Source organism: Sander lucioperca, chromosome 3 (assembly GCF_008315115.2).
Source record: "Sander lucioperca isolate FBNREF2018 chromosome 3, SLUC_FBN_1.2, whole genome shotgun sequence".
NCBI lineage: Eukaryota > Metazoa > Chordata > Actinopteri > Perciformes > Percidae > Sander > Sander lucioperca.
Genome location: NC_050175.1, coordinates 40123828 through 40146272, shown reverse-complemented (window position 1 = coordinate 40146272; position 22445 = coordinate 40123828). Strand labels below are relative to the sequence as shown.

The 22445-nt window shown below is 38.7% G+C and overlaps 1 protein-coding gene across 1 annotated transcript in view; it reads right to left on the bottom strand.

Annotated features, from left to right (window-relative positions):
• The window catches only part of luzp2 (leucine zipper protein 2), a 180014-nt gene extending 173088 nt beyond the window's left edge, over nucleotides 1-6926 (bottom strand). The window contains exon 1 of the mRNA XM_031290079.2: nucleotides 6677-6926. Within this exon, the coding sequence (XP_031145939.1) occupies nucleotides 6677-6738 (62 nt within the window). The 5' untranslated portion in view covers nucleotides 6739-6926. The remainder of the gene's footprint in view (nucleotides 1-6676) is intronic.
• Between the last annotated feature and the right edge of the window lie 15519 nt (nucleotides 6927-22445).

Below are 22445 nucleotides of genomic sequence, written 5' to 3'. Positions count from 1 at the left end.
TAGCCATAAGTGACGTTAGTACTACTATGTTATGCAATTAATGCAACAATACCTTGTAAAATCAAACCTGCATTTTCCACAGCCAGGTTTATATTGTGAAAGATCATTGAAAAACATATGGATAAGGTTTCAGAAATAAGTGTATTACATTGCTTTTATTTTTATTTCCTCTTCAAATGTTTATCATGCCCCAAACACTAAGGGGCATTCCTTTCAAGTTCAGTCTATTACCTCTCTGGATCAGAACAGTCTATTACCTCTCTGGAAGAACACTGCTTGTAGTTCTTCATGACTGACATACAGATGCTTTATGCTTTTACCAGTACTATATTAATCAGGGTTGCATTCAGTCCAAAATGGCTGCCACACTGTAAGTGGCTGTTATTATTATAACCTCTTGGCTAGCAATGTCGGACAAGGAGCCCCTCGTCCATGAGTGTGAATTCCTTCTGTGCGGTGATATGGTTGGCTGGTGTAGGTCGGCTGACATAAAATAGTTCCGACACGAAACTGCTCACAACCAGATCTGTGGATTATCTTGAGTAACCGGGTCATGATTTCTGGAAAGAGACGTTACTGTAGAGTTTTTCATATGTATATGTTGTAATGTGCAAGCCAAGTGTCATATAGTTCCATTATATCGGAGAGAAGGTAGACATCTCTACAGCCAGTATCCCCAACACTGGGCAAAACAATCTAGATTGATAAATAGCACCACAGGTAAGAGGAAAAATGGAATTTTTGGTGTGAACTGTCCTTTTAAAGTAATCATTTTAATGTATATTATGACATAATGTTTGGTTTGAGTGATGAAAGTGTCATGAATTTGGGATTTATTATAATCCTTACTGTACCTGGCTCCATCATTAAATGCTATCTCATGAACTATCTTCATTTTCACGTCTGACCCCATGTGATATTAAAGAGAGACTCATTTGACACATTTAATTTACAATATGATCAATCCACAGGCAGACGTCAAGATATTAAGCACTACTGCTGTGTCTACAGTCTGTGTATAATCTAAGGCTCTCTGAAGTCCTTTTAATTGCAGTCCAAAATACTCATAAATATTTGATGTTGTGGAGATCCCACCAGATATCACCGTTTCCAAGAAGAGACTGCTAAGGTAAGAGACATCAAAGATGGTGTCAAGAAAATGTGCCAAATATGTTTCAAGAAATGCTCTGAAAGGGAATATTTGAAAGTGTAAAAAGGTGGAGCCGTTTGATCTGTATAGAGAGGAAAAAAACAAGTCAAATTCAGATGAGCAGCCTTACTGTAGTGGCCTCCCGACCCTGACCCAGGGGTGGACAGTCATATCTCATGGGACTGGTGTCAATGCAGCCTTGTGTTCTGCCTGACCAATTGATTTCTGCAATGACACATAGCCCTGCACCACCATTATGTGGCCCGAGTAATCCACTCAATTCATTAAAATCAAATCCTTCTTAATCAAGTTCTCATATGAGCAGGGACTGCGACCAAAATACTGCATTTTACACATTTAACAGAGATAATAAGAAATTAGGGGTGCACGATTCAGAAAATGTCACGATTCAATATCGATTTTTAGGCTCAAGATTCGATTCAAAATCGATTTGATTCAAAAACGATTCTCGGTTAAAAAAACGATTCACAGTATGTAAATGTAGTTACTTTTCCCATGTGATTGCAGTAAAATATTTTTTAAATATGAATCGATTTTTGGAATTCTATGAATCGATTTTGAATCGGTAGAGCTTGAATCGCAATACGAATGTGAATCGTTTTTTATTTTTGCACACCCCTATAAGAAATGTTTTTTTATAAGGTTCAAATATTGTGAATTCCTGTTAAATGTGAATGCTTCTTTTGGATTGTATATCCATGTGTTAGCATTCATAATCACACTGAGTAAGCCCACGAGATGCCGTTTAGATTTGAAGGCTTTAAAACAGAATTAAGTGTCGACCAAAAGGTGAACAAAATGCTGCTGTCATGCATAAAAATTGAAAAGGTTCCTATTTCATTAATTCTCATTCCTTAAGGCGACTCTATCAGGTCACACAATGGAGGTTGCAGTTAACATATGAAATGGATTCTCTCACGCACCACTGATGTGATGATAGTGAATCAAGCAAAGCAAGGAAGAGCAATACATAGACTAGACAGCTCGAGTCACAATTCATTTTCCTGCTGCAGATACACCTTGCAGTCAGTCTCTTCAATGTTACACTATTACAACAAAAAATGAGGATGTCACAATTGATAAGCCTCATGTGGGCCCGTGACCTCCAGAATAACAACACAAATATGACAGGAGCTTGAGGAACCAATCAACTCAAAAAAAAACAACAACAAAAAGGTTTTGAGTACCGGCTCCATCAAAAGCAGCGTTCCCTGGCTTTGCTTGTGGCTTTAATGACCAGAAAAGAAAGAGGGAAAAAAGCAGAGCAGAGGTCTAAAATTCTGTACTGCTTTTCATAGAATCTGAATGAATCTATGTCGGTAATAATAAAACCAACTTCAAGAGCTTGATTTTAAATGCATCACTGCCAACTGGTACAGTATTGCCTCAGCAGAATCACTCAAGGGCAGCACTAAGATCAAAAGACAACATAGCAGCGTACTGTAATACACTAGCTAATTACTGCTGGCTATTTAAAGCATAGCTAATTCTGTATATCTGATGAGGTGACAAAATACATATCAACCATTGCAGGAAGAGGAATGATGGAGCGGACAGGTGTTATGGATCAACTAGTTTCCCTCTTCAGTTGTGAACTTTTATTGACAACAGAAAAATAACATTTAGCTCTCTTTGTAGATGCCTTACTGAAGTCCTTTCCATTCAAATGTAAAGACGTGGGCATCTGAAGACTCGAGTCTCAGAGAGAAGCTGAGTAAAACCGTGTCACACGCATAGACTGTATATAGAATGGACCAACAGATCCCGTTGCTCTGGACGGAGACCAGTGAAGGATATTAGAAGCACTTTTCCGGTGAGCGCTGAGCGTTACTGCGCAGCCTCCAGCTGAGAGAGACGACGTAAATGTGACGTCTGAAAGTTGGAAGTCTTCTGGTAGCTGGGCCAAAAGAAATCTCAATCATTCCGAATATTGCAGAGACGGAGAGCGTAGGTATATGTAAGAAGATAACATGGACACAGGCTAATTATTGCTAACTAAAATGCTAGTTAACATTAGTAATTAAACTTAAACAGCTAATGTCAGTCCAAACTGCCTGCGAGCTTCTCCTGTACTATACGGTAATTCCTCTACTATGCGACAGTAAGTCACGTGGTTATGACACAATCGTTAGCCTATTTTTACAAAAACGTCTGCTACGGAGCTATAACGTGAGATACAAGGTAATGGAGCCTTTTATACATTGTCGTGTTTCTTTAGAAATAAACAATGGACAAAAAAAGTCTTTAAACGCTTCAGATGTGAAGTTATTCGCTGTCAAAGTGACGTCAAAATGAATGGCAGTCAATGGGATGCTAACAGGGGGTGAGTGCTTGTTAGCATCAAAATGGTGCCATAGGAGCTACGCGTTGTGAGGAGAAGCTTACCCCCTTGGTCACACGCTACCAGCCAATCCATTTTGCCATTAAGCCACTTGGTAAAAAATGGTAAGGAAAAGAAAAAATAAATAAATAAATATAAATATATATATATATATATATATATATATATATATATATATATATATATATATATATATATATATATATTTTTTTTTTTTAGGGCTGTCAAAATAACGAGAAAAAATAACGCGTTAAAAAAAATAACGCAGATTAACGCAGATTAATCTATTCCATATTGACGTTTGACCCGGAGCCGTTCTAGCCACCATTCGACTGTAAAATGAAGGAGGGAGACGAGAATGTGCTGCCTGGATCATTAACTGGAAGATTTACTTTTTCATTCATTTCATTTACATTTAAAATCTTCTTCCTGCCAACCCTGGCTACCGAAATCTGGTGCCACTGATATGTCTGCACTTCTCTCTGATGCTCTGAAACAGACGATACAGGTAACACAAACACCGCTGCACGTGACGCTAGTTAACACTATACTCAACAGGAGCTAACATTAGCCTACCGCTAGCTAGTAGCTGGATTAAATACGGTTACAATGCTGACAGCTAACGCTAAATGGTGTAAAGTTTGACTGTGTTTTACTGTAGAGGATTCAACACCGGGATGTAACAATCTGCAGCTGCCGTTGTCGGAAAAACAACACAGACGGTGCGTTCAATGTAAACTACAGCTTCGTGGTGCATTTGAAGTTATTGTAAATGTCCTTGGTGGTTGTTTTTGTCGTTCAACAGGAATTTACTAGTGAAATAAGTTATTGTTATTGTTATACATTATTATTAAATCATTTAATTTTGACCATATGGCCTTAGCAATACACAAGCAGTTCTTTAATGTCACCAACTGTTGTTTAGTACCCTTTGTTTTCTTTTCTTTTTTTACTTTCTTAAAAAGTATCGGTTCAGGCACCGTTAATTATGTATGCGATTAATTTCGATTAATTAATCACAGAGTCTGTAATTCATTTGATTTTTTTTAATCGATTGACAGCCCTAATATATATATATATATATATATATATATATATATATATATATATATAGTATACCCCAATTTACAGCCTCAAAAATGACTATAGATTTCAATCAACAGATGAAGTGATCTAAAAAGACCCTGCGTGTACCATGTCTTCTTTCACTAACTTGTAAGCAGAGCCTATTTATTATTTAAATTCACTCCAATCGTATTTTTCTTTCTTCTTCCAATTACAGCATTTTAAGATTAGCTGGTCAAAGTGTGTGCTTCCTGTAGGCAAAGCAACGAGATATGGCTTTACAGACATTTAGTACCTGGCACATGTTTAGTTTTTATTTTCCTATTTTAGGTCATATTTTGAGGTATCACATTTGCCTGGAAAACCCCTCTGCCTTTAACAAAACCCAGCCTTCTGAGTTGAGTTTAGAAACAAACTAATAAAACACTGATTATATCTATGTGTTCTGGTAATTACGTTTCATGACATTCCCCCTCAAGAGGTCGTATACAATCTGTGCTGACCTCGATTACCACGGTAATGCCTCCCTCTCCAATTAGCACCCAAAAGATCACCTCGAAGGCTGACGACACAAACCATTTAAAAATAAATCTTGAGACACAAACTGTGTTTTAATAAAGCAAACTTAAACAAGCGCATTATTAGTTCCATAGCTTAAAAAAACAGCTTGACACGTCTATCTGTATACACAATCAGAAAAATAAGACTGACTGACTGAAGATTGAATGTTTCCAAAAGCTGTTGCCTGAAGGTTATTTAGGCATTTGTGAGCATTACAATTGTAGGTGTGTTGAAGGGTGTGTTAGTAGTTAATTTGCTGACTACTTAATGCTAAAGGTTAATACATCAATACAGCCTCTAGTTATATGACTCAAACATCATCAGTGTACCTATCTGGTATCGACAAATATGTAAGATGTAGCTTGGCCAACCTTGACTTCTTTCTTTACAAATCTCTATATTCATTAACTCCTGAGGCAAAATAAATAACTTGCATAGTACCGCAAGGCAAGGCAGCTTTATTTGTATAGCACATTTCAGCAACAGGGCAATTCAAAGTGCTTTACATGAAACATTAAAGAGCAGTTAAAAACGTAACCGTTCAGGTGCTTGGCCACGAAACACAGAAAAAAATTGGTATTTCCCTACTTAGTTAACATCAAAAACAGCGTTCAAAGCCATTTGCAACACATTCCTCAGCAACTGCATTCAAAAAAAAAAAAATTCAAAAAAAGATGACAACAGTGTCAATGTTTTTGGGGTACTGAGGAGACGAGGGAAAGGCAATTCTTATAATGCATGCCTTCCTGCGTGTGATGTCTCCATGGTATAGTCAAAAGCCTTGAATTTCCTCTAACGGCTCTCATTAAGGCAGTGGTGTCAGGCACTGGCAGAAAGAAGGATGATTTTATCAATGATTTAATTAATCATCACAACTCCCCCTGTCCACACATTTCCCTCTTATTCATTCTTCTTGCCTAGCACTCTTCCTTCAGCTTCTTCCAAAGCCTTACGTTGCGCACACACACACACACACATTATATATATATATATATATATATATATATATATATATATATATATAGAGAGAGAGAGAGAGAGAGAGAGAGAGAGAGAGAGAGAGAGACACACACAGACACATCTGCTCTTTTTTAAGACACTGCAACACAAGTAGCCTTGTCCTTTCGCTCAGTTCCCCTGACTTCAACTTGTTCCCTTCCAGACCAGCAGGCACCAAAAGTCCCAAAAAGCAATGTCACTACTATTCAGGAGGCATCGCATTCAGTGAATTACCCTGACAAAAGGACAACTGTCTCTCAGCCTGCCCAGAACTGACAAAGATAATAGCCTAGTTCAACAGAAAAGCTCTTCCGTCCTCCTTTCAAGTCTTTCAGTCTCCAACATGATTAGCACACAGAGAGACTCTGCCCGGACAAATTAAGGCTTCAGCATTTGGCAGGACTGAACAGACCGGCAGATTAGTAATCTAAGATTGCCCATTGCACGCTTTGAACCTATACCTCCCTTTTTTTGTCCCAGAGTCTCTATCCGGGTGAAACTGAAAAGAAAAAAAACCTCTTCTGTTATTTATCTCTTACCTGGTGTTGAGGCTCAAAGCTGGACAGAGAAGCAGTAAGCAAATAGCTTGGATGAATTTCATAGCTGTCTCACACTCCCGTTCCTTTTCCCTTCTCAGATGCTTTTTGCCTTTCCCCCCCGTGTCTCTCTCCCCGACTCTCTAGCTCTCCCACTGGCTGCTGGGTTTTTTAGCGCACTCTCATACACACACGCACCCAGACACACAAGCAGCGAGGCAGACAGATGCAACACAGTGGCTCGGCGAGAGGGAGGATCTCTGGCTTTAAATAACACAGGGACACGGACCGACTTGCTAATGGAAAGGAGTGGGGTGGGGCTGAAATCAAGAGAGGGAGATGTGGGAGTGATATGATGTCAGTGCCCGTGCAGCTTCAGCTATTGGTGAGAGGCATTCTTGCCATGGTTTGGTGCCGGTTGTTCCTCCAACAATACACCTCTCCATTCATTTCATTGTTTACTACCTGCAGTCTGATAGATGGAAATACAGCAAAACATTCAGCTGAAAGAGAAAAACTAAAGGAAAGGAAACACTAAAGGGGTTAACAGTTCAGTAACAGCAAAGGCAAGACACTAATAGATTTAAAGTGTAAGTAGTGACGAAGCTGTGTACTTTAAACAGAAGTCAAGGTTAGGTTATCAGCAAATGAACAACAAAAAAATAAATAAAGTCAATTACCTTTAAGTACCCAACGTAATTGAATAGAAACGTGTGAAGCCAAGTATTATATTAATGTTTCTCTTTGCCTTTTTCTTTATTAGGCTTGTGTTTCCTTTGCTTTCCAGATAAATGACATGTCCAGTTACAAGTGAACTAATGTAATGTTTTTAATTGAGCTACAACTGGCTAAACGTAAGTTGTTTGCTTAAGTAAAAACTTGAAATGAGTATTTTTAACAGCAAAAATCGAAAAACTGTCATCTCACAAAACTAAACTCAAACTAATAAAATACTAAAAGAAAGAGCGTTAGAGCTTACTGAAGAAGAAGAAGAAGAAGAAGTGGGAATTATAACTCGCTAGCCATTAAATTCAAAGATGATCAACATTGTAAATATATAAAGAAATACAATATTGTAAAAAAATATATTGATTTAAAATAAATCCCAAGATAGCAAGATTGGGAAATTTGGATAAACTCCTCTATTACAGTATATGTAATTTTATAGTGATATTAATGTACAATATATTGTGATATAGACATAAACATAAGGCAAATTTAATTGAGAACTAATTCTGGATGAAACAACGAGATTGGAAATTGGTCAGATTGGTCTGTTTTTGACTAATTCAGGGAATTAAATACCAGCCAAATCTTGAAACGTCATCACACTGATGCAGAAATGATATAAAATCCAATATTGACATTATGGACTGCCCATAACATTGCTCACAATGGCTCCAATACACCCACAAATAGTTACCACCGTATACAGTTGGTACGTATGGCAAAATGTCTAACGGGGGTTTTCGGTTTGGGTTATATGTAGTCATCAGTCTGTGGAGGACAGAAATAACCTTGCTAGCAAGATCACACTTCATTAAAAAAAAAAAAAAAAGATGGTAATACAATTCATAAAATATAATCCATTTATGGCGTTTTTCCACTACATGGTACCTGCTCGACTCTACTCTCCTTTTTTGGTTTTCCATTACGAAAAAAAGTCCCTGGTACCTGCCGACGGGTACTTTTTTTTTAGTATCACCTACGTTCCAGGTTTCGAGGTTCCAAGCGAGCTGAGGCGATACCAAAAGGTGACGTGAAAACCTGCAGACTACTGATTGGTCGGAGAGAATCGTCACTAATCACTGCGTCATCATTGCTAGCTACAGACGGGGGTGTCCTGAACAAACCCACCATTTTTAAATAGTTTAACCAGTGGTGGGTTTTTTTGTTGCCTCCAGCTTCTTTTGAAACAACATTTGTCTTCTGGCTGTGGCAACAGCCACATACCGAGAATCAAAAACAGCACATATTCGACGTTCTGTGTGTGTCGCGTTAGGTCGCGGCAGTTTCTTGCGGCGTCGCTATGACGACCAGCCACGCTCGCCTCACGCATGAGGCGGTACTAAATCTGCAATGGAAAAAGGAGGACGGGGCACCGCGGCCGAGTCGACCCTAACTGAGTCGAGCAGGTACCATGTAGTGGAAAACGCCATTATTGTACGAACGGGACGATGTGGATCTTTTCTCACATTACGGCATAATTTGTTCGTAAAGAGTAAAATCCAGTTTTGTAAAGTAAGACATGCAGCATACCCCTGGCCTCACTTGCCCTGCGAATTGCTTTGAAATGTGAGGTTAACCTCATGAAAGTAAGAATAGCTCAAGAACAAAATGCTGAGGACTGAGAGGATGTTCCAAGTGAGACTCCAAGCCATGTACTACAGGTAGAATGTTAAGCAGTCCATACAAAATTTGGAGGTCACACACCATAGGCATGATAAATGATTTCCATTAAAGGTTTAATAGAGTTTGGAGTCTTTTGTACCCCAGCAGTATCCTCCTTTCTGTACTGAAAGATTCCCACCCATTTATTTGGTCTAATTAGAAGTTCATGCATGAAAACCCATGGTGACCAGTTGTAATGAATCAGCTAGACCACAGCATGCCTTGGTAACCGGGGAGAGCGTCCTCAGCGGACCTCCGTAATCCGTCTCAATCATGTCTCACATCAGCCAGAAACTTGTAGTCCCAGTGCTCTGAGCCAACATGTTGAACATCTTCTCAAAATGAAGAATAATTACCACTAAACGAGCATGAATTGTTGATATAATGCAAGATTACATTTGGATAAATCCCCATAGCTAAGCCTGAATGTCACATCAATTGATTTGTTCATTTTGTTAACGAATGAGTCATTTGAATTTTGATCATGCTAATTGGGATGCTGTGATTTAGTCAGAGCCATGCACTGTTCAATGTTGCATTCTGCATGAAAACACATTTTTGTAAGCCCATAGTTTGTGTACAACATTAGGGGACTTTTCATTGTACCGTTTTCCGTCCTTAAAGCAGCTTTGCAAACAGAACAGATCCCATTGCTCTGCTCCACTTGGGCAATGGACATACTAATTCTTTTACATTTCCAAAACACACAAAATCACGACAGATGTCAAGCGATTCCAATTGCCGCCCCACAATCTGAACCACAGTGAATCACAGTATTGCAGATGAGTATGTTGCATTTACAAAAAATGCTCCACGGCTGCTGTGGAGCTATGTAAGGCAATAAAGAAATATTATTATAAGTGCATATTTTTCTTATCGCACTTCCTCTAATCATTTGTTAATGCCTGTAAGTCGTAAACATCCACGGAGTGATGCAACAAAAAAAAATCTTGTGCAGGCAATTTAACATTTTGGCTATGAAGTAAAAGTATAAAGTTAATATCTCAGATTTTTATTCCCATGGTGGTCACTGCAGAAAGAATGATGAAAGTTATATTTAAGCAGCACAATCAGGCTTTAGTTGAAGATGATCTGACAGAACGCTGTACTGTAACATTGGTTTGCATACGTCAGAAATATGTTAGGCCTGTAAGTTGCTGATTCACTGGTTTTGTGGTACTTGTTTTGTTTTGGTATGAAGTATTACATTATCTGTTTTCTGTTATCTTGCTCCTGTGATTCTATCATTCCAAGGACCACTTTGAGTTTTAGGGACTTAGTTTTAGTCTTAAGGTTTGAACTAGGTTAAGGTCAGGGTAATGGTTGGTGTTAGGCATGGTATAATTGATATTGTTTTAATATATTTAACGCTTTTCATCATGTCCTATTTATTTTATTATGCAATTTCAAAAGTGCTTTGAACTGCAACTGTGTACGAAATGTGCTAAAGACAAATGTTTTAAAATGTGCTATATATGTAAATACATTGTCAGTGATACGTTTGGGGTTAGGTGCTATAGGATGCACTGTCAGTTAATGTCCTCACAAGAATAGAAGTATAAATGTGTGGAGGACTTTATAAGATTTTATAAAGTAAGGAAAAGGCAGAGCTTGCCATACTAGCTGTCAAAATATAGTAGGCACAGCCAGCAAGTCTTTGAAGCCATACAGTATATTCTTCAGCTGAATCCAGCATAAAGGGCCACAAGTATGTCTGTTTTCTTTTTTAAATCTTTATTTATCCATGAAAGGTGTTTTCAACAACTTTTTTGTTTTTTCCAGTAGATGCTTCGATTTAGCAACAACCTGCCTCACATTTGAAACATTTTAAGCACATTCACCAATAGAATGGTCAAAAGACCAGTACTATTTTCCACTATGGCTGCACTGGGCAAACTGGGTTATATATCTTGCTAAAGAGCGCTCACTGTAGATATTGGTTCTCGGGGATTGCACAGTATGACTCAATCACTGCTTTAGTCCACATTTCTCTCGTCCAGAAACTTGTTTTTTTAGCCTTCTGGTCACAAGCCCTTGTCTTTACCTTCAGGCTACAACGGTCCCAGCAGGCAACTTTTCCCACTTGTCTGCAATTACATATCCAAGGTTAGTGATATTGACTGACAGTTGCCTGAGTAAGTCAAGATATCCTGATTCCGAGCTAAATAATGGCATGTCGGCAACATTGCTGCTCGCTTTCTAAAAAAGATGCTCCTGGTTCCTCTACTGCTTTTCCTCTACATGAATATTACTGTAAGCTGAAGAAGATATGTTAGCACATGGTGAAATCTCCATAGTGTATTATGTATGTTTACAGAGGGTTTGCACAAGGAGAGAGATACAATCCAGCATGCCCTTGCATAAATTTCCATTCTCAACATCTACAATGCCATTCAACATTGTGTGGAAAGAGAAAACAAAAAAATGCTTAAGGCAGTTCCCTGTCAGTTGGTTCATTCTCTCAGTGCAGTATGGAAATGTGCTTTCACAGAACTGAAGCTGAAATAAACTGAGCATAATGTCTGGAATCTTTAATTTGTCAACATACGATTAGAACAAATGACTAGAGATACTGAAAAAAAAAAAAATTAATGTCAAAAAAGACAAATACAACCGCTGTTGAGTGTCAGTAGTGAGCTATTGATGAACAAGAGGTAGTAGTGAAGCACACATGTGAAAGCCTTTTTTAATAAAGGTGGTAATTCATTTTAATTTGCTGCTGCTGAGGAGCAAAAAGACTAAAAAAGAAAAAAAAATGCATGTACATCTAATATCAAAAGGAACTGAATCAGCTAAAGGAAGTAATGGACACAAAGTGAGCAATACAAATTACATATTTAACACATAAAGACAAAACGCAAACATGTTCAGAACACTGGCTCAACCCACAGAAGATGCCAAGGCTGAGTTACCAAACACATCAGGCTGGATTAAAGGGAACAATGTGTCAAACGCTGCTCAAACATCTACTATTTATTAATGTCCAGCTGATTGTAAGAGAGCAGCCATTATAATATATCTTTGAATTTTTCAGTCAATATAAGCTTATAGCTTTAGTTTGGGTGTTGGAATAACACTTTATTGATAATGTGATGATGTCTCAATCTACTGTGAGGAGTATTTAGGATGACATTTTACTTGGTGCGAAAAAGAGAAATATGAGTTCAGGTAGAATTGTTTCATAATTAGTAGAGCCCGACCGACATATCGGCGGGCCGATATTAGGCATTTTCCAAACTATCAGTATGGCCAGTAAATTAATATTTAAAAAATAAAATAAAAACGGACGAAACACCCTTCAACCATGTTATGAGTGTTGGGGTTGCACAGTTTGTCCACCAGAGGGCGCTATACCACGTAGTTGGCAATACTTTATAACCTTTAAGTTTCATATCTTAAGTTTGTATTTTTATACATTTTATTTATCAGAACTTTAATACATTTTGATGTTCCTCTGTTCTGTTGTGACAATAAAACAAACAAGTTTATTTTTAAACTGCATTATCATATTTTAGTGAAAACTCATAACTACAAATAACTAATGTTAGGGAAATCTGTTTGTTTTGTTACGCGTTTCTGGATTAAAAAAAAATAAATATATCGGAATATCGGATTTTTAAAACAACAAATATTTGTATCGATATCAGCCTTAAAAATACTTTATCAGTTGGGCTCTAATAATTAAAAGTTCTTTCACAAGTACAAATGATGCTGGTATTCACATTGAATCTTGAAATCAAAACCAGTGCAAATTTGATCAATTTCATAAGCAATTTGACTGTGAGGCAACAGCCCCGTAACATCAGTGCCAACACCCACAGCACAGCTAAACATGGACATCCGACCAGGGAGGCTACAATGGTAGAACAACCAAAATCAGAGGCAGAACACCTACAATCAGAGGCAAGATGCCTTTAAGCCTGTAACCTGCAGGACACCCACATTAAGCTGTAGTAAGACACCAGAACACCCACTTTCAGCAATAAGACGTCGGCAAGATGTTTAGTGGCAGAGCAGCTATGGATTTTCATGACTGTAATAACACAGTACAGGCTGTTTTAAAGACCCTGCACAATTCAAACCAGCAAGGACAACCTCAGTCACTGTAGTCGAGCTTTGTTCACTGCAATGCATTGTAATGTTCCAGCAAGACCACCCAGAGCAGAGCCTTGGCCTTAAACCATGGTGATGCTGCCACTGGAGACGAGCATTTGTGTGGGATTGTGCCTCAGTTTATTGTGATTCTGTGGGGTTGTTAGCCAGTGAGCCTCTTACCCTGCATCCTCTGAGTGAACGCAAAAACTGCTAAACAGCTCACAATGTCTGCAAATTATTCACCCAAGTGATTATTATAAGAAGACTATTATTAATTAAGTTAATTACTGTATGTATAATCAATTCAGTGCTGATTATACTTTACATTTCAGAGCTTCAGCTGATAATCTTATTCAGAGCAACGCACAGCAGAATAAGCTCAAAGTCCTACATCAGCAGCATTACATGCATCTCATTTTTTCGGAGTGAAAGTTATGTAGCCAAAACGTAATGATAACAGATGTGGGAAACATTCTTTTATGAAGGAAGGACCATTTTGATTGACAATGGCTGGATAATAACAAGGAAAACAGAATATTTAACCTGCTTTTCACAAGTGTAGGAGGAATATATAGGAGAAGGGATGAATAATATATCAACAGTACTCATGTTTCCATTCACTTACAAGACCAATATACAGCAGTATGCTGGTCTTCCGGAAGGTCAAAACCATAGATGCACAGTACTTTAACAATGTAAAGACTAGGCTTGTAACAATTCCAAATTTTGCTGGACAATTGTCTCAGAAATAATTGTGATTAACAATATAATTCATTTTTAGTGAAATGATTTTTATTTATTTATTACTTTTTCAAACAAATTAAAGTTTAAATGAATCCCAGGATACATCTTTTGTTATAAATCACTGTTATGTGACCCAGATGCGCAGGTTCACAGCCTACACACAGGCCTGAAATACACACACATGCACAGAACCTATTCATGCAGAAATGGAGAGATGTCAGAGTGAGTGGGCTGCCAGTGCTGGACCAGCGCCCTGAGCGGTTGGGGGGAGGGGGGTACGGTGCTTTGCTCAAGAGCACCTTGGCAGTGCCCAGGAGGTGAACTGGCATCTCTCCAGCTACCAATCCACACTCCGTACTTTGGTCCGTACGGGGACTTGAACCAACTCCCTACGGAATGAGCTACTGCCACCCGTCCTCCCCCAACAATTTGGCACATCTAAACAAAATCAAAATTTACCATCAACAGTCATACCCCTTAGGAACTTAGCAATAGTTAGCAAACAAGTTGTTTTGTACAGATTAGAAAAATAAAAGCACAAATCCCAGTGGAACTATCATAATGTCAATGAATGACGGCCATCTCTGCTACAGTGTCGTCATTTGCAGTAACGTTACCAATTAAACAAAGCACCATAGTAGATTAAGCACCACAGACAGGCTAACTACATTACTTAAACAAATGTAAAGGTGCTTCGGTGGATTTTTAACGTTGGAAAGCCAACTGGACTTGCAACTGCGGGCGGGGCATCCTCTGGTAGGAATCCATAGTATCATAGGGTAGCTAACGTTACCGTTAGGTGATGCCATGCCGGTATTGCAAACACATTTGATGGATCCAAACAATAGTGTGACCAATCTCATTAAAAAAATGCTCTAATGCTTTAATTGCGGTTATTCGAAATAACCGTGATTATGTAAAAAAAAAAATATATATATATATATATATATATATTTAATAATTGTTACAGGCCTAGTCAAGACCAACTAGATTTACACTCTCAAAAATGAATGTTTAACAACCGTTATGTGGTTGCATTGTTCCACTGAGGTATAAAAACTCAGTTTTCCAAAAAACATTTATTTCATGCATTCTGGCCTTGAAAAAAATACAGAGATGAGTAACTTGGTACTTACTGTGCTTTATATGTGCCATAGCTCCAGGCAAATAATCTATTTATTTGCAGATCTATAAACAGATTTCTAGTTTCTGCAAGATCAGCAGCTTTGCCATGTGGTCACCCCCACGTTTTATGTTTCAGTATTTGTGTGTTCCATGTTGTCCAGTTCCATATAGCCCAGTTCCATATATAGGTGAATTACTGTTCATGAAGACCATTGTTCTCAAAGAGCCATTATAAAAAGGTGACAGGAGTGTTAAGGCACAAGTTTACAAAAACTTTATAGCATCATCTATTCTTGGTGAATGTTTACCTTGAAAACTCATTAAAATATGTTTTGCATCAGTCAAAATACATCACCTGTTTCGGTTTAATCCTTGTATATCCTGTGGATAGCGGCTTTTGAATTTGCATATTATAACATTAACTTGCAGTTTCAATTTCAAAATGTAAAAAACCAGACAGATGCCAAGAGTCTCATCTGTCACGCTACAAAATATAAATTGGAATTGTTCCATAGATGGAGAATTGTGAGAGATTGAATTTGTGAATGCATAAATATTGATTTGAGCACCTACTTTGCACTGAAATGAGGTGTCTCTTTTAGCAGAACCATTGTATGAGCCAAAAAGAGAAAATAAATAACTCAACTTCTCATTCTTTCCAAGTAATTGTTATGGTGTTCACACTGTTGTGCCGTCACATGGGTGGGAATACATACATACAATAATACGAGAATACAAATGGAATTGTCTGAGGTGAAAGGATTAACAACGCTCATAACTCAGAGGCAGTTTGCTTTTTCAACTGACTGGTGGATTTTTACTTCCATCTTCAGGTCGCTCCTTTAATTGCAAGTAATAACTAGACTGACCAAAGCAACAAACCTTAGGAAACATATTTCACTGTGGTAAGATAAAACTACAAGATGCAATAAAGCTACAACCTGGGTGGGGAGAAAAATACACTTTTGTAAATTAAATGTATCCTAAAATGCATCCTGGTGTGCGTTTTATTGTTATTGTTGTGCAGTTTTCTTTTTATTCTCAAACTGCTGAACCCTCTCAAATAGGTAGTGAGGCATCTTTAAGACCTTGCATGGTTGCTTCTGTTACACAGCTGCCGCTGCATGACCTGGATAAACAAAATGCTGCAGAGACAGCACTATTAACAGCATACTGCTGTTATATTGCATAAACTACCAGGCAGGGACACAGGCTTTATATTGTAAAAAGTTTGAAGATAATAGAGATATTTTTAGGACGTTTTTTTTTTTTTTCTCTTGACCTCAAAATCCATTATTTAATAATTATACTAAATAGTTTTAACATTATCAATCTACTGTACAACTAAAGCCCTAAATGCAGATTGGGACACACAACCCCCTTTATAATTAATATATTTAATATAATTTCCCCCTGGGATTATTAAAGTATTTCTGATTCTGATTACCATGGGTAATATGTGTATTTATAGTAGTATGTGTATGTGGTCATGAGTGAGGTATGTGGGTGTAAGGTGGGTGCATATATTTATTTTATATTGTATTTTAATGCTTCAAACTGGATTGCTCCAACTATGTTTCGTGGTGTAAATATAAGCAATGACAATACATATCTATCTATCTATCTATCTATCTATAGGGATTTACATGAATAACTGCAGGTAGAGGACAGGCTGCAACATTTAACACCGAGCTCCACTCAGCCAGCCACAGGGGACAAGCCAGGGGGACATAGACATCCAGGTTTATCCGTGCATCTTTGAGCCAGCCGCACTGCTTGACAAAATGATAAAGACTGACAAACTGCATCTGCGCAGCTAGAAGGGAAGCTAAAGACTCAGCTGATGGGAACCAACAGTTCTAACCAGCAGAACTGAGTTAATGTGCTGTGGTGACTTTAACTTGTAATTGTTTTTGTGAGATCCTGTTGTCGATGGCAGCACAGATTGCATTGATCTCAATAAATCGCGTGTGTATGACACGCCAATTCGTATGCCATTTTGGCGTGTTACCAAGACGCATAATCGGTTTTTAGCATGTTTATCAATGCCGTTTGGCCTCCATTGACTTACATTACCTTGCGATTGCATGTCAATTTACACCGTAGCGAGTAGTATGAAAGGCCGGAAATCCGCATAGGGAGGTTGGTCGGGGTGGTGGATGGGTCAAACAACACAGGACTTTCACCCAGGAGACCGGGGATCGTGTCCCGTGTGTCACGTTTCCTTAAAGGAACACGCCGACTTATTGGGACTTTAGTTTATTCACCGTAACCCCCAGAGTTAGATAAGTCCATACATACCCATCTCATCTCCGTGCGCGCTGCTCTTTCCGACGGCTCCACCGGTAGCTTAGCTTAGCATGGATCCTGAAGGTAATTGGTTCCAACTAGCCTACTGCTCCGAATAAGTGACAAAATAACGCCAACACAATATTGTACTTAAGTACAATTTATGTCTGTACTTTATACAATTTCAATTTAATGCAACTAGTGTCCTTTTCAATTCCATCCATTATTTTTAGCAGATGATGAAGATACTAGTGACTTTGCAGATTAAGCTGTTGCATTCAAAATATATGACAAGCCCATAAAATATGAATGAGTATATTAAGCAGTTAGACTCAGTGCCACATGGACCAGTGACAAAACTGAAATGCTGCTTGCATGTTAATACATCAATAGGACTGTGAAAGAGCCCATTCACGTTAATGACAACTGATTTTAACATATTCTGCTGTTAACATAACTTTTTATCTGTTAAAACTTTGAATGGAGGATTACTTAATCTAAATTGCCTGTGGGTGTTTATGTGGTAATCTGATTGTGTCTATATGTTAGCCCTATGACAGACGGGACACCTGTCCAAGGTGTACCCCTCCTAGTCATTCATTCTGTGCTTTTATCTGTCTGACTGTATTTAAGTTTAGTTTTGTTTTTAAATCTTATTTTTCCCTTGTAAAGCAGTTTTAAAAGGTGCTGTATGAATAAACTTGGTTACTTTTGTAATATTAAATGAGTTAAGGGGTCTTTAATATTTACAAATATTTTCAAAATATGTTTCTGTAATAAAAGCTCATTATAATACAAGTGAAAAATATGAACTGAATAAGCCTGTCCTCTGCAGGCCATTTCAAGGGACCCAGAGATAACGAATAATGAAACTGACTGCAAAAAGACAAAGATTGTTAGTCTAATTAGCCTAACAAGTAAGAACATTTCAATGGGGAGCGTGGTAATGTGTTTTCAGGATGCTTTACAGTACACCATTGTGACTAGACAATGCTTTATATTGCTGAATGAATGAGATGAGAAATCCAAATACCTGCATGTAGCAGCAGCACAGTTCCATCATTTGCATTTGTCTCAAATGGACAAATTCTCCTTGCACCTACGGCTTATATTAAATATAAACAAAACATGCATGTGACACATAAACCAAGACACGACTAAAATGATCCATTGGTGGAATAACCTATAAACAAACATTGTTGACAGCAGAATCCAGATTATTTTGTATAAAAGACATTTGATGCACATTCAAAGCATGGAAAACTAGTTTCTCACCCTGCTCGATTAGGTGTGATGCCAAAGGGAAGAAACTTAAATTCCCTATTAAGAAGATGTGGAGGACACTCCAGCATAGGTCTGGCTGTCCTGGCAACCTGCCGCTCTGTGGCTGTGACAGGTCCAAGTAAATTTGGGCTTGGTCCTCCAGGGTCCCACATAACTGAACTGTTCTAAAGGGAGGCATGGCCCTACCATGACTCTGTGGAGCAGTCACAGGTCCATGTGCTGATGTGGAGAGTGAAATACTTAGAGCAAGTAGCCCGAAGCAGCTGTCATGTAATTCAGCTGGCGTCAGATATTGATGGTGGTGGTGTGTGTGTGTGTGTGTGTGTGTGTGTGTGTGTGTGTGTGTGTGTGTGTGTGTGTGTGTGTGTGTGTGAACTTTACTTCAGCCATCTTTAAGAGTGATGAGGCATTACAAAAGCTCTTTGTTCCAACTAAGTAGACCGAAAAGAAGAAGTCAGCAGTCCTGCCCCACTTCATCAAAACACTCAACCTGAGCCAATACTTTCTTAAGTGTGTGAGGTGCCTTTTCTTACAACTACATGGTTCAGTGTCTTTGTAGAGGGAGAGGTTTATCATGTAATTAGTCAGTAACCAGACTGTAGTTATGCGCTTTAATATAAAAATCTACAAAACATTTTAATTGGCCATGCTCTTTATAGTTGGGTGTAGTGTCCAGACCCTAGGGAAATACAAAATAAAACTTATTAGTTCTAACCAGAAATGTTCTGAACATATACATATTCAAATATATCACTTGTATGTGTGTGGAAGATGGTTATCAATATGATAACCAACCAAGCAATTACCAAATTTTCTTACATCTAGTTGGCAAAAGACTAACCAGATTGAACATGAGACTCTGTGAATATGTGAATTGCCTTGGACCCTTGCACTACAATCCGGTCTCACGGCAGTTCGTGAAATGGTCACGTTATTTTGATCTATTGATTCGTCAACAGGGACACGATTTTCTCATTTATTTAGTGGTGGTCACCACGAAATGGGAAAGTGACCATTTCACGACGCAACAACGGGGAAATGAAATGCTACACGCAGTAGACGGTGACAACAACGGCCGCCGGGACACGATCCGTGGTCTCTGGGGGATGAAACAACGGGGAAATGAAACGCCACACGCGGTAGACGGTGACAACAACAACCGCCGGGACACGATCCGCGGTCTCTGGGGGACGCAACAACGGGGAAATGAAACGCCACACGCCGGCAACAACAACGGGACGGACCGCCCCACGCAGGAGGCGCTACAACAACGGGACGGTTGTGGTTAGGAAAAGAACAGGGAAAGGAACCATCACACGCAGGAGATGGCGACAACAACAGGACGGTTGTGGTTAGGAGAAGAACAACACGGAAAGGAAGTGCCACACGCGGGACGCGATCTCCGGGGTGAAAGTCCTGTGTTGTTTGACCCATCCACCACCCCAACCAACCTCCTTATGCGGATTTTCAATACTACTCGCTATCGTAATCGTGCTGTTATCACAAAAGATGCTTCCCATTGAAATACATTAGTTTAAAATTTGTGTCCCTGTACAGGAATCAATAGATTAAATAAGGTCACCATTTCACGAACTGCCATGAGACTGGGCTGTGCACTACCATATCATACATAAATTGTTCTCAGGCAATAAGACGTGCCAACAGTCTGCAGAGCACAGGTGCAAGTAGCCATTAAGCTACTGTGCTTTCTGGTAGATGTATTTAATACTATTTATTTCACTTTCTAACTAAGTGGCATTGGTCCATTTTGGTCCAGAAACAAATTTGCAGGGATATACCTGGTGTCAGAGGACGACACCTACTTGCTTTGGAGATTCCCTGTTATTTCCAGTAGTGCCAACTTGAGGTTGACATTTGTGGTTTTGAATGCAATGCGTCAAAAACTATTTTCAGTCACTGTGCAATTTGGTTCAGACTTACATCTTACCCTCAGGGTGAATTGTAATAACTTTGGTAATTCCCTTAACTTCTAATGTAGCACCATCATCAGATCAACACTTTGCCAGAAGCTTTAGTTTAGGACTAAATACCTGAAAAACTAATGGCATTCCCATCAGCTTCAGCTATACTTTGTATATAGTGCTATTTAGCACGTTAGTATGCTTTTTTTTTTTCTTTTAACGTTAACGTTTTCTTCTTTGAGCTCCCATGGTTAATGAATGGTTCATTTAACTAGGCCTGCTACCTCTTTATTGAGCTGTTTCTTTTTTTCATTTTCTCATTAGAATGATATTGGCCAATACTCATCTTAGTTCATAGCCTACCATTAACAGCTAAGATTGAAATTGACTCACCCAACTTTTGTATTCATGAAAAGAGCAACATTTCAAAGTGGCTTGTTTGGTGCTTATTTTTTCATGTAGCTCTTAGTCTCGGCCCTCCTTCGCTACCAGATGGGTCTGACCCATGAGTTTGCTGGGGGGGCAGGGGGCCCTGGTGGCTGAAACAGGTAATTGTGCAGTGTTTAAAAAATGAGTGGAATAATTACATCTGGCATGACCAGATATTTTATAAATATCCTAAATAACACAAAACAACTAAATGGTGGTAGGTAATACATCAGATTTCATATACTCCTTTAGTAAAAAAAATATGGGGTGCAGCAGGACGCAAAAAACAAAACTTACTGTTGCACTAGTCTGGACATCTTGCCGTGCCAACCTTGCAATAAAGGTTTCCTAAATGCCATGTATATAAATGTGATGTCAGCTTACTAATTGATTGCGGGTTTTGTGTAGATTTGGACTTTTATACGTTTATTCCACTTTCCACACCTGTTTGGAGCTGGGTGGTGAATGTGACGCTTGTATAGGCCTTGCTGGATACACCGTATCATTTACCTTTTTGTGAATCTACTGATCGCTGTGGATTACTTTTGTTTCGTGTCATTGGATTACGGCAAAATACGGATCTTTTTTCTTTTCTTAACGTTTTATGGTGTGACTGTGCTTCATTTCTGCGTTTGGAGAGGCAGGCAAGTGTCAGGGCATTCCGCCACCATCTGTCCATTGCGTTGCAAGACAGCCGTGCTGCGATTGGATTTCATAAGGGCGAATTGTTAAATTGTTACAATGTAATTTAAAATCTGCTTTAAAAATAAACATATATGTTTTGGAATATAATGTTCAGCTTCAGCAGCTTTACCTATGTGCTAAAATATATAATGACTGAGGAAACCTAGTGATGAGTCCATAGCAACCAATGTTGGTTATTTCCCAGTGTCCTTTGCTGAATGGTCTCAATGTTTTATTGTTTTATTTCATGTGAATACTAGTTTACTAGATGAGTAACTTAGTATTTGAAGTAATGCAGTAATGCAGGAAGTGTGCATTTAGTTTCCATGCTTATTGTGTTTCCACAACAATGTTAGTGAGTAAATCTACTGAAATCGCCACCACACCATAACAGAGGAGTGATGTGTAAGATGAGAATGCAGAGGTTAACTTGTGTGTGTAATGGCTGTGAAAAATCAAATGGCATCTGTACATCTTTGCTAATCGCAAACTAGCACATAAAGGGAGGGTCATGCCTCTTTTTCAAATCATTTTGGAGGGTCATAGTAAATATTACTGGCGAGGAGAGGGTCAAGACTTTTTAGCCTAAAGGTCCCAAAACTCCTCCGGTGGCCCCTTAAATAAATGATGAACAGTCCCTAAGGGCCTAGCTTGTCTATAATAAACCTAGTGTTATCACACTGTCTGAGATCAGATGAGGAAATCAAACTTGATGGTTATGTTTTGTATAGAGCTGATAGGGGTGCTCGTGAGGAGGGGTAGCCACTTATGTCTCCTCAAATTTATTATCCGAGCTTGTAACCCCAAAG